The 13342-nt window shown below is 35.2% G+C and overlaps 1 protein-coding gene across 1 annotated transcript in view; it reads left to right on the forward strand.

The window, feature by feature from the left end:
* Nucleotides 1-12934, forward strand: part of LOC128188439 (uncharacterized) — a 75836-nt gene extending 62902 nt beyond the window's left edge. The window contains exons 32-54 of the mRNA XM_052859488.1: nt 88-202; nt 398-537; nt 774-911; nt 1015-1041; nt 1416-1530; nt 1853-2082; nt 2632-2746; nt 3295-3563; nt 4206-4323; nt 4824-4969; nt 5243-5357; nt 5473-5684; nt 5838-5952; nt 6063-6289; nt 6512-6649; nt 6776-6811; nt 11004-11036; nt 11239-11349; nt 11465-11608; nt 11869-11986; nt 12083-12258; nt 12491-12614; nt 12699-12934. Coding sequence (XP_052715448.1) covers nt 88-202; nt 398-537; nt 774-911; nt 1015-1041; nt 1416-1530; nt 1853-2082; nt 2632-2746; nt 3295-3563; nt 4206-4323; nt 4824-4969; nt 5243-5357; nt 5473-5684; nt 5838-5952; nt 6063-6289; nt 6512-6649; nt 6776-6811; nt 11004-11036; nt 11239-11349; nt 11465-11608; nt 11869-11986; nt 12083-12258; nt 12491-12614; nt 12699-12825 — 3089 coding nt within the window. The 3' untranslated portion in view covers nt 12826-12934. The remainder of the gene's footprint in view (nt 1-87; nt 203-397; nt 538-773; nt 912-1014; nt 1042-1415; nt 1531-1852; nt 2083-2631; nt 2747-3294; nt 3564-4205; nt 4324-4823; nt 4970-5242; nt 5358-5472; nt 5685-5837; nt 5953-6062; nt 6290-6511; nt 6650-6775; nt 6812-11003; nt 11037-11238; nt 11350-11464; nt 11609-11868; nt 11987-12082; nt 12259-12490; nt 12615-12698) is intronic.
* Nucleotides 12935-13342: the final 408 nt, after the last annotated feature.

Genomic DNA, 13342 nt, shown 5'->3' on the forward strand with positions numbered 1-13342 from the left:
TAAAGCCTTTTCAGCAATCAAATGATTGAATTATCAGATATTGAGTTGACAATAAAGACTTCTGAAATCCCTTTCTTTCTCCCACAGATATGTGCGTCTACAACGGTAAGAACTACTATCAAGGCCAGACCTGGTCCGTTGGCTGTGAATATGACTGTCAATGTGTCGATGCTGGCGCTGGAATGTGGAGCTGTCAATCTAAGTAAGCATTCCCCTACAGCTGATACCTATATTTTCACCAACGGTTTTTATTTTTCATTTAAGATATTATCGTTAATGTTATGAATGATACAAATTATATTACATGTTGTCAAATATACACCATGGCATGAATGATTCTGTATTGAAATATTAAAAATACCATTGTGTATTAATTATGAATCAAACATTTTTGCAGGTGTCCAGTTTACCAGAATATCCCATCCATTTGTCGCTTGGAAACTCCACCTGGAAAATGTTGCCAGGAACCAAAGTGTACCTTCAGTAATCAATATGGAACCTTCTCCGGAGCTGGAACAATTTCCGGAAATGGAACAGGTATTCAAAACATTTGTCCAACATGAATGAGTATTAATGAAAAATTCCTGGTGCAATGTCATTTATGTGACAGACAAAGCGGCCTTTTTCCAAGAAGGCATTGGTCTCAATACATATACCAAATAATGTTCAGACATCACTTCCTGCCGTTTAAAGTTGTATCAAATCAAATATTATTTTCATTCAAATAAATGCTATGCATGTCAGTACTTTCAGTACTTTGATTTTGATTGCAGCCACCACCACACCTACTGCACCTCCCCCATGTGTTGATAAAATCAACAACTGTAACCAATATCAGCTGGCAACCTGTACAGACAAAATGTACCGAGACTGGGCTCTGGTCAACTGTCCAAAATTCTGTGGATTCTGCTGTAAGTACAGGTTATATTGGTAACCGGTAATGTATATGTTTAAAAAAAATTAATAAGCTTTATTTTTTGGCATATTATTAGATTTTCATTTTTTCTATTGCAGCTTTACTGAACCAACCTGGACCAAATGGTAGGCAAAACTGTTTAATTTTGCAAACATCTGTAAAACAATTTCGTCTACGAATAGAAGCTATTTTGACTCATGCTTTTTGAAACAACACATGCTTGCAAAGTATTGATAGAGGGGGATATAATTAAATGAAAATGATATATTTTGTTTCAATAATATTATTACACTTACGCTTATCTACGGAAACTTCTTTTTTGCGTGTTTATAAATGCACATTCAATTTCTCTCTGCGAAACACCGTTCGATCGACTTCAATAAATTCAAGTTATTGCAAGTATATATATTTAAATTCAAGTTATTGCAAGTATATATTAATCATGGCGTCAACAGATTAAAGTTCAAGAGAATTTAACTGCATTTTGGTGTCCCTCTAGATGTCTGCGTTTACAAGGGTGTGACACACAAGCAAGGAGAGACTTGGTATGATGGCTGCGAATACGAGTGCATGTGCGAAAACGCTAAATATGGATACTACAGATGCAATAAGAGGTCTGTTTACAATTTACCATATACTTAAGTCTTGAGATCATGATTTCTATCTATGAATTATTTACAAAAATAACGGCATAAAACCATATCGAAACTAAATTTTTTAAAAGTGTTGGTGAGACATTGTAAATTAGCGAGAAGCACCTTTCACAAATTTTAGCATCTCGCCTTTTTTTCTAAAAGATGTGAACTATATGAAACTATCATTAGAATACCCTGCTTGCAATAATTTGCAAGACATTGGAATGGCGGAATTAAGAACTCGCGTAAAATAAAGAATCGACAGTAGTTAAATATCATTTTTTCTCTACCTCACCTATAGATGTCCAGACTACACTAACCTTCCCCTTGGCTGCAACATGGTCAAGGTCACCGGCCAATGCTGTCCAGTGGTCAACTGTTCTGCCGGCTCTACGGGCACCTTCGTGGGCTCCAGTACCGTCCCCACCCTCGGAGGATACCCCATCCCCAGCATCAAACCCACATCCGCTCCCAACCCGCTCAACCCAGGCGCTCCTACTGTGGCCCCACAACTGGTTCCTAAACAGATTGGTAAGTAGAACAAAACCTGTGAAGGGGGTGGAATTGCCGTGGCCAGAGAAGCACTCCGTATAAAGGAATAGAAAAATATTGAAGATTTTTGAAGATAAAATATATGAAAATTTTCCTTACTAAATAATTGTTTAAAGCTTGAAAATAATTTCTAAAAATTTAAGGTAGATATGATGGTTAATTCGTTGACCACCTAGCCTCCTTTATGCATTTCTAGTGGAATATCAAAAAAACAGAATGCGAATTGGAAGGTGATAAATCAACCAAGTCCCGACCCTTTTATGTTTTTTCGATGCCTTCGATATCTAGAATTGAAATATTAAATGTAAAAAAAGGAAAGGACCAGACCTTGAGAATTTTATGTCTTGAAAATTATAAATGGTTAAACTATTCTTTTGCATTTCAAATTCTAAGAAAATTTTCAAAACAAATCTTTGTTAATTTGCGTTTATAGATGGATGTTACTACAATGATTATAGATGGTTAAACTATTCTTTGATATCAAATTCTAAGAAAATTTCAAATTATAGAATCATTTGTTTGTGTTAGATGGCTGTTATTACAATGGAATGTTGTACCAACAGTCGCAGAGATGGACGGATGGTTGCAAGTACTCCTGTGTTTGTGACGACGCAAAGACCGGTCGTTACAGGTGTTCTCCAAAGTAAGAGACTACTTTATTTACGTGTTACAGGTGTTCTCCAAAGTAAGAGACTACTTCATTTACGTCCTTGGTTCATAATTGGGGATCGTATAGGCTTATGTGTGTAGTTTGCAATTATATTCAGTGTACTCAGTTTAAAGTTATTGAATTTAGAACCTAATATGCATGAAGATACTCTGAATGATATCGGATAAGAAAGGTTTTCAGGACTGTTGTCTGAACTATCATAATGTACATGCATTATTAAAACGAATCATAACGATCTAAATAACTTTTTAGCCGTGAGATGGGAGTGTTTGTTTGTGTTTTTATAGCTAAATCAAACACATCTAATCAATGATGTACCGCAAGAGCCGAGTTTCTTTCGCGTTGTTTTAATTCTGATTCATAAGATGACAAAAACCGGCACTCCTCTACTTTCCTTTTCACGACTATTGTAATTTTTTTTTTAAACTAAACAATAAATCCAAGGACACAAAATGACCAAACGCCAACATAACAAGTAACTTTCTATTCATTCTGTGGTGTTTTTTTTTTGCATCGCTTAGATGCCCGACATTCAACAACTTGGATGCTGCGTGCAAACTGATGGAAGACCCCAATGATCCATGCTGTCAGATCCCGAATTGTCCTGCAAACGCCACCCTTACCAATGTTCCGGTCCCCTCATACGGACCCGGAATCACCGGATACGGAACTGCCACCTATCCCCCCATGACCGTCACCGGCAGCACCGGACCTTCAATTAACGGAACCGGAACTCCGTCATCCTTTACTGGCTTTGGTCAAGTTGGACCCACCGTACAAGGATCAACAAGTGAGTTTATGTTAATAGTCTTAATAGGTTTTTTTTTTCAAAACAGTTCGAATCATTCATGCTTCTATACAATATTTCTGTGTATGAAAATGATTTGTAGATAGATTTATATAATTTATTTTATTCAAAGTTTCATGTAAAATTGGTTTTATTAGTTGTTAAAACATATCAACGCGAAAAAATGCATGCTTTCGTGAATTAATTCCTTTAATTTACATTTCATTATTAAAATGTTATTAAAATAAAATACTAGCTATAGGGCCATATCCACGTCTTTTGAATATACATGTTTTAATGTGGTATCCAATGAAGTTATATTAAAAAAATGATGGAAATAGTTTTGTTTGATTCCTATGTACTTTACTACTTTTTAAAAAATTATTCTACCGTCTTTTTTTGTCTAAACTACTAGTCTATCTCTCTTCAACTTGTATTCTTGTCTTGGTTTTTCCCTTCTTTTTGTCTACTTGTCTAAACAATTCGTCGCTTTTTTTCTGTCGGTGTTTTGTAATTTTTTTTTCTACTTGTGCAAACGACGAGTTATCTTTTCTACTTTTCTTCTTGACTTTTTGTCAACTAATTGTTATGACTTTTTTTTACTACTTGTCTATTTGTCTACACAACATTTTAACTTTTTTTCAGCCGGTGTTTGCATTTACAAGGGTCAGATCCATCAACAGGGGCAGACATGGGACGATGGGTGTGACTACAGGTGTACCTGTGTGGACGCTTCCGTTGGCCAGTACAGATGTACCGACAGGTAATGGTAAATTCTTGTCTGAAAAACTGTATATTTACACAGGAGTGAAATATTTCAAAATATTATTTAAATTCACATGACTCCCATTTAAACCATGCCTGAAATTATCAGATGGAAACAATGAGCAACCACTAATCAATAAACTACATATATATACAAATGTACGTTATATTTATGTTGTAAATCATGTTCACCATATGTATTTCGATGTATTTGTAACTGATTTGAAAAAAAATATACTCTAGAAAGATTCGTCTAAAAAATGAAATGTTCTTCCCCCCCCCTAAAATTGCTGACCATAGCCTGACAATTATTGAAGCGTACATTGTTTTGTACAAGCAAATATAAAATATATGCAAATTGGCCATAAATTTCATTTTGGACGATATTACAAAGAATCAATTTTTTTTTTCAATATCGAACACAATTTGATTTGAAATTCACACGAAATCCTAAGTTTTGCTCAAACTTTGAAAGCCATGCATTTGTCTGACTTGTAGATGCCCATCTTACCAGAACCTTCCCCCTCAGTGCCGCATGATCCAGGACCCCAACGATTCCTGCTGCCAGACCTATGTTTGTGACCAAACTGTCACCACGGCTCCCCCACTGTTCCAAAGAACCACACCCGCGTCAGGATCAGGAGGTAAGTTTTACGAACGCTAAATTGTTTGCCGTAATCATTATCAGACGTTATAAATTTCATCTCCTTGACACAAAAGCCGTTGTATAATGATATCTGAAGATGTATTATTTAACCTAAAAAATCAGGATTTTATCATCCTTTAAATATATTGTTTATGACTAAAAAATAAGATTTGAATTTCAATGTAGACCTGACGGGTACTGGTAATTCTGTTGAGCATTGAAGCTCCAAAACTAAATGTTGGAATTTAAGTGATTGGTTGAAATTGTTTAGACTACTGCGTGTACAAGAGCCAGTACTACCACCAGGGAGAGGAATGGTTCGATGGCTGCAGCTACAAGTGTCGGTGTGAAGATGCTAAAAATAAATACTACCAATGTACTGAAAGGTAAACTACGTCATCACAATTAATAAACTTCGTCATGGCAGGTAATCTACTCATTGATATAAACAAATTTTTAGTTCCCAGTTAGAGATAAACATTATTTGATTTTGTCTACAAGATGTGGCCAATATTCCAACATTCCCGTCGGATGTACATACGTCACCGATCCCAATGACTCCTGTTGCCGTGTCCCACAATGCACTGTGACCGGAAGCACCGGTCAGGCCGTCACTGGATTCAATCCAGCGGGTTACACCGGAAGCTTCACGGGACAAGGACGACCCCAGGTCGCCACCGGATCAACTTCCGGTGCAGTGACTGGATATTCAAGTACGTGCCAGAAAATATTTTGTTTAAAATTTTTCAATTGTTTTATTTTTATTTGAAATGTACCAATTTTTTATTGTTTGAACAAACATTTTGTGTCTTGCAGCTCTCGCATAGTAGTATGTTGATGGGTTTTTTTAATTTTATTTTCAACAGATAACTGCATCTATAAGGGCCAAATTTACACTCAGGGTCAGACTTGGCAAGATGGTTGCGACTACAACTGCGAGTGCATCGATGCATCCAAGGGAGTTTACCGTTGCACGGACAGGTCAATTGCGATAATATTGATAATTTTTTGTGCAATAGAATTGTTTTTCCAAACAAAATTTTGAAATGTAAGAAAATGAAACAAAAAGCAATTATCATGTCTTCTCACAGATGTCCAAGATATGGAACAATCCCCGCAGAATGCCACTTAGTTCCCGACGCCAACGACCAGTGTTGTCAGAAACCAGAATGTAATCCAACTGGAGCCGGCGCATGCCGTGATGTCAAACCCGACTGTGCATCTTACGGTGACTACGCTTGTCACGAGCCCTACGCCGGATGGGCCAAGGACAACTGTGCTAAGTTCTGTGGATTCTGTGGAAACACTACCACATCCAGTAAATATATTTATACCTATTTCTGAATACCTGTTTATTTATTTTTGCTTCAGAGACTCGGTCTGTTATGATTGTCGCGAGAGAACATACTTATGATCTAATTAGTAAACTCTTCCGTAGAGTACAGCTTGCGAAGGTTTTTTAAAAATGCATTAGAATTTGTATTAACGTTTTTACATTGTTCATTGCTAGTAACAATGATAATATTTTGTTGTTGCTCAGCTCAAGTCCAAGCAACCACGGCCCCAGGAATGTGTGCTGACAGAATTCCTAATTGCAAGGATTACGGAACCCAGTCTTGCTCTGGACAGTTCGCTGGATGGGCCAAGTACAACTGCCCCAAGACCTGTGGATTTTGTGGTAAGTGGAAACAACATCAATGATGAACTTGGCTTTGTAAGCACACGTTTTCCTTAATTTAATTTGTTGTTGTTGTGATTTTTAGCCATGACGATAAACCGTCGCATATCTTTGTGTTTTGTTTAGGTGGAACTGGCACCGGAACCATTGGAACAATGACCGGTAGGTGTCCTTTGGCATATTACAAATGTGTACTTCCTATTCTGAGTTTTATGAACTCTAAGTTATTACCTTGACTAATTTTATCTAGTAATTGTGCTTAATATAAACAGAACCATATTAATAAGACCTTGGACTTTCGGTATAGGATGTAACTATCTTTTTCTTGCCTAAAAACAAATTAAAAATTACGCTGGTTTCAAGTGAAATATACACAGATTGCGTAGTCTTAGCTCAAAAGCCAGACAAATCTTGTTGATTTCAAAGAGCCATGACTGAGTGGTTAGCAATGAAATAGACAGGCCTACATCACGTTGCTGTTTGACAAAACTACCCAAAGGCCAAGCTCTTGTTAAATTGGTTCTATATTGCTGCAAATTCAATAAAGCATTTATTTTAACACCCTGGGCACCGTTTTGCTTGCCTTGCGCTTTTGATGGTATAGTAAAATATATATATTTAATCAAAAAAAATTATGTTCAGCCTATTCATGCTTTATCGATAGCATTTTTTGGTGTTTTTATGTTTGTTTTCATCATTCATCATGCGATAAACCCGGCAAATAAGGATGCTTTTATGTGTATGCATACAATTATGTGATATCAATTTATGCAGCAATGCATTGGGATTTTGGTTAAAATTAAGTAGATCTTAGTCAATATTATACAGAAGTATCCTTTAACACAGGCAGGGAGACTACCTGATAATAACAGCAACCAAAGTTACCTTTTCTTTCAATGTTTGGTTAATAAAAAAAACTCCTTGTAACAGCTTCACTTCACATTTTTAAAACTTCCCCTCATGTTCACATACAAATGATACGTGTGTGTGCCAATCATTCGTGCGTGTGTTTATGTGTGTGCTGTGTCATAAATGTTATTTGCTTTTGCATTTTCATTGCATGTTCAGGAGCTCCAGTCGCACCATCAATGATTTCTGGTGAGATTAAACTCAATTGGAAGTTTTCTGGCAACCAATTTTGTGTACAGCATCTTTAAACCCCCTCTCAGATTCTCCCCATAATAACATGGTTACTGAAAAATGATAAACTGAATTAAATTTTCTTTGCCTAAATTTATATTTAAAGACTGTACCTATTGAGTTCAGTTTATGTATTGTATTTCATTTTTGGCAAATATATATGTCTATGACAAACCTTTTCTTTAAATCGTGCGAAAAAATGAAAAATGATAAATTCACTTATTCTGACATAATTGTAATTTCGTTCAGAAGAAAATTACTTGTGAATTTTGTTTTAAAGATGCATATTACTTGAGTTGTTTTTAGCTCACCTGAGCTGAAAGCTCAAGTGAGCTATTATGATCACATTTTGTCCGTCGTCCGTCTGTCCGTCCGTCTGTCCGTCTGTAAACTTTTCACATTTTGAACTTCTTCTCTAAAACCACTTAACCAAATTCAACCAAATTTGGCTCAAAGCATTCTTATGGAAAGATGAATATAAATTGCAGAAATGAAAGAAAAATTTTCATAAAAAGCGGAGAAAACCTCAAAACTGTTAAAAAAAAAAGAAGAAAAAAAGGGGGTGCATTTTAAAAAATCTTCTTCTCAAGAACTACTGAGGCAAATTCAATGTAATTTAGCATGAATAATCCTTATGGGAAGGAAAAAATAAATTGCAAAAATTATGGGCTAATTCTGTTTCACATCTGAGTTATTACGAAAATAATAAGAAAGAAAAGGCGTGTTTCAAGCAATTTATAGCATCCATGAGTCTTGGTAAAATGGGTAGGCGTGACCGGGCCAGGGCAAAACAAAAGATTGACAGTTATGAATCTGCCAATCTCATTAAAATTTCAAGATATTTACTGACCAGTATATTTGTATTCGCTGTAAATATTGCTGCAAAATAACGCGTAATTGGAATTGACGATTGCCGATCTGCCCCGGCTTTTATTTTGCCCCGGCCCGGGTTTGCTAACACTTTTCACCAAGACTCGTATTCCATAATTCTAAAACGAGGTTCTTTGTTTAAAGCAGCCATGACACTATATGATAAACGGGTCGATCTGACAATGATGAATTTGTTTGTTGTGCAACAGTTCGTGTACGAAGGGAATCTTTGAAACATGCAAAATACATTGGTGCCGATTTTGTGAAGTAAATTGAGGCTAAATATTTCAATGCGTTGATATGACGGTGGTGTTAGCTTGTTGTGATTTTCGTTTCGTTTTCATTTATGCTTTGCGTTAACCTGGGAACTGTCGCTTGCATTTCCCGATTTTTACGTATCAAATCAAACAGAGACTTCGGTAAATCAAACAGTTTACTGTTTACCTGCGCTAATTAAGCAACATCTGATGTATTAAGAAAGAACTTAAATGCAATTCATTCAGGCTGTCGGTAATTCGGTATCATCTTTTGCGTAATGGTAGAATAATGCAATATGTTTTGTTGAGATGCTCGGCATTTTCTCGAGGTTATTCAGTTTAAATAGAGTTTAATATCGCTGACGGAAATATGTAGGTATATACATGTATATGGTTCATTTTGAAAAATAAATTATGTTCTTTATTTGTTATAGTGCATGTTTCTTGTGTTTAATTGTTTACAATTTCTATTTACTTACCATATTTGAGTGTTAAGCTTCGAATTATAAACAAGATACAGAGATTTGCTCACAATTCTATGTTTGTACACAGATCTGAGCCCATTCATTTTTTTTCCATTTTAAATGCCGAATAGGAAATACCAAGTTAAAAATCTTGAGCTGAATGTAATAAACTCATGTGAACAAAATATGACTCAAACCTAGCAAAATTTTGAGCTCATCTTGCTTATAATTCTACGATTGACGCTGAAATTTTGGTTGATCATTAAAAATTCTATATGAATTAGAGTATATTAAATACTTGTACACAAAAAAAATTAAGGAATGATATGCTGTTAATAACTTCTCTCTGGGGCCCCCTCTTTATACAATGAATAATGTGAAATGTGAGTAAAAAAAACCGACATCGTTAGAACAGTTTCCATAGTTCTTACACATTTCTGTTGCGGGGATAAAAGAATTATCGCTATTCGTAAGAAAATATTACAGCGGAAAATTATCCTGGTTTGTAGCCATTTGTTATTTTTGAATAAAAATGAAAATAATGGGTGGGCCATAGTAAATTAGAGTGATGTGCGTGTCAATACGGTAACATTGATTTTTATAGCTCTTTAACATGTCACGTGACAACATTTTTCATTCCAGTGTATTCATCAATCAAGTGTGAGTAAAGTTATAAAAGTCACGACTTTACGTGAGGTAAACAACAGTCATTTAATTATAATGGAGAAGACAAATTAAATTGTTGACTATTTTTAATTTGAGAAATTGAGCACATTGAGGTGCAATTTTCTTCTTCACATATATACATGTAGGATTTTTTTGATAAAATACAATAACTATTATATTTAAAAAAAATACAATAACTAGTAAGTAGTTGAGGAAGAAAATGTACCTATATGCTCTCATATATTTTGATCGCTTTATTAAGAAGGGGAGGGGGGGGGGGGGGCAGAACGAAAATACAGGGAATTAGAAGTTATATAACAGTGTACCCCTACCAAATATTTAGTTCTATATCTTGCGTAGGATTTTCTTATTCTGTGTAAAAACAGTATTTCATGAAGGGACAATGTCAAAGATTACGTGTATGCAAAAATAAGTGTAAAATTCGAATACTTTACAATATTTATTTTTTTGTTATTCTACCGAGGGCCATATGGCACAATATCTTTTGAACCCCCATTGTTGCTCAGGTGAGCGATGTGGCCCCATGGGCCTCTTGTTCAGGAAATATGAATTTAATTGACATTTCTTTATCGTATAGTAAATTTTGATAGTGTAGCAAAGTATATGGAAATTATAAACGGTTTATAAATGCGTTATTTATAATTTTTAAATGTGTTTACAAAATTGAATCTTTTTGTTTTATCATGCAATGTTAGGAAGTTTCACTGTTTAACTTATGCAATTCATTCGCATAATTTGAATAATCATTTAAGGTCAAATCCCCTTTTGGCGATAATTTATATTAGGCTAACCCTTTTTTAAAGTAGTAAAGATTAAATGCAAAAAAATTTAAATCTTAAAAAAATGTCAGAAAGACAATGATATTAGGCTTTATATTCTAAAATCAATGACAAAGATGCATTTTATTTCATATTGACCATATTTTTTTTTACACAGGAACCGGAACTGGAACTTCCGGCACAGGCTCAGGTCAGTTTGACGTCACATAATATTAATTTTTTTCTCTCTGTCTGTGAGTTTAACGTTTACAGTTGAAATTATTTTTTTTTTAATCATAAAAAAAAATCTCTCATAGTTATTTTTGTTTATACCGGTATTAGTAATCAGTTTCAGTTCTAATGGCATTGCTCATATCAAGATGAAATCTAGACTGATAATTTTTTTTACACAGGAGCGTGTCAGGATACCATTAATAACTGTGCTGAGTTCACTAGGTCCTCGTGTGTAGAGCCATACATCTCCTGGGCTGTCAAGAACTGCCCCGCCTATTGTGGCTTCTGTGGTAAGACAGTCGCCATTCGGTCGAATGGTTCTAATAACGACTCATCATTCAATTAGATGCATGCAAAAGCGATTCTATTACAAATGGGCTTAGAAATGTTTTGCTGAATTTGTAGGACCCAATGGTACAATAATTGTAACTGGAAACACAGGATCCATGACTGGAACCGGAACTGGTGGTACCGGAACCGGAACACAGGGAGGCATGACTGGAATTGGAATGGTGACGTCCATACCAGGAAGCTCTTTCACTGGAGTTGGTAAGTCCGAACCATGTTATCTATACTAGTTTTCTTCTTATCTATACTAGTTTTCTTCTTATACCAGATAAAATAAATCTTAGTTTTAACGATTGCTTAGGTATGAAAGTGAATTTTAATTTATTTAAACATAAAACTATGCATCCCTGAATTTCAAACCGTATCATTTGTTTTTCCTTTGTCTTTTCTTATTTTTAAATGACCCCCCTTTTGTCACATTTACAACGCATATTATTTGCTGTGATAATTATGTTTTTCAGGAGGTGGATGTTTGTATAAGGGACAACTGTATCAACAAGGTGAACAGTGGAACGACGGCTGTGAATATAACTGCACATGTTCTGATGCATCACGTGGTTATTACGTATGCAGGGCACTGTAAGTATGAGAGAAAAAAAATTTTGCCTACAAATTTCCCCCCAGCATCTGTTTTGAATTGTTTTATTCTAATCGTCTGTTTTGTTCAAATATTAGATGTCCCCAATTCACCAGCCTCCCTCAAGGATGTGTTCTTGTAAAGCCAACTGGACAATGCTGTGCACAACCTCAGTGTACAGGAGGAACCGGAACTGGAACTGGAACCGGAACCATGACAGGAACCGGAACTGGAACTATGACAGGAACAGGAACCGGAACTGGAACTATGACAGGTATCATCAAAAAATGTAGAAAGAAACATTGTTTAATATATTCATGTAAGCTTGCAAACAAATAGAAACAATTCCAACAACACAACCAAAACTTCTACTGGAAATATTTTGTCAGCTCTTCATTCATTTTTAAGTTTCCAATGAATGAAGTTTGAGTTGATGATTTCTGTCATCTATCTTAAAGCCTTTAAATGTTAAATACTTTGTTAAGTAAAAAAGTATATTTCTCTAGGCCAAGGAACAGGATGTTTCTATAACGGAACATTATACCAACAAGGACAGAAATTTGACGATGGTTGTAAATACACCTGCACATGCGCAGATGCATCAAGAGGCTATTACACGTGTCAGAACAAGTAAGAGTTTCAAATGTCTTAAAATTCACTTTCTATATAATTTTTTAATTTTTTTTATGAATGAGTATCTAATCTTTTCGACAGATGTGTTGATTGGCAATTGCCCCCCGTCTGCACACTGAACCCACCTGCCCCAGGTAAATGTTGCAAGACGCCAAACTGTCCCCAAGGATACGTCATCAACTATCCCCCTGGCTATGTGGAGCAGTAACAGTTAGATTAATATAAGTGTGAAGAAATCACATCAATAAAAGTATTTCTTGTATTTGTATCGAGTGTTTATTAATTGAATACATTTATACTGTGAAAGGTTTGTAATATATGTTGTTGTTGTTGTTTTTTCATTTCCAAAGGTAGTATTCTGTAAAAGTACAAATTGATTTAAATTATAAAAGAGAGTCACCAGAGTAACTGAAACATTAAGAAATAATACATACTGTATACAGGGTTATTTTTGCTTATTCACAGCTCAAACATAACTATATTAATGATTTCGCTCCGTTTTAAACAACTAGCCCTTATACAGTCGTGGTTAAAGATAACTAGTAATTTACGAGGGCTCAACGGTCGTAGCCATTTTAGACTGTATTGATCTCCTTTAGAAGGAGAGCTCTATCTAAAACTATAGGAAAATACCCAAATTTTAAAGGAAAGATTCATGGACTTTTTACTTACCAAATGAATTTTTATTGCTGAATCAAGGCGTATCTTAAATTTTAGGTAGATTA

The sequence above is a fragment of the Crassostrea angulata genome, chromosome 6 (genome assembly GCF_025612915.1).
Source record: "Crassostrea angulata isolate pt1a10 chromosome 6, ASM2561291v2, whole genome shotgun sequence".
Lineage (NCBI taxonomy): Eukaryota > Metazoa > Mollusca > Bivalvia > Ostreida > Ostreidae > Magallana > Magallana angulata.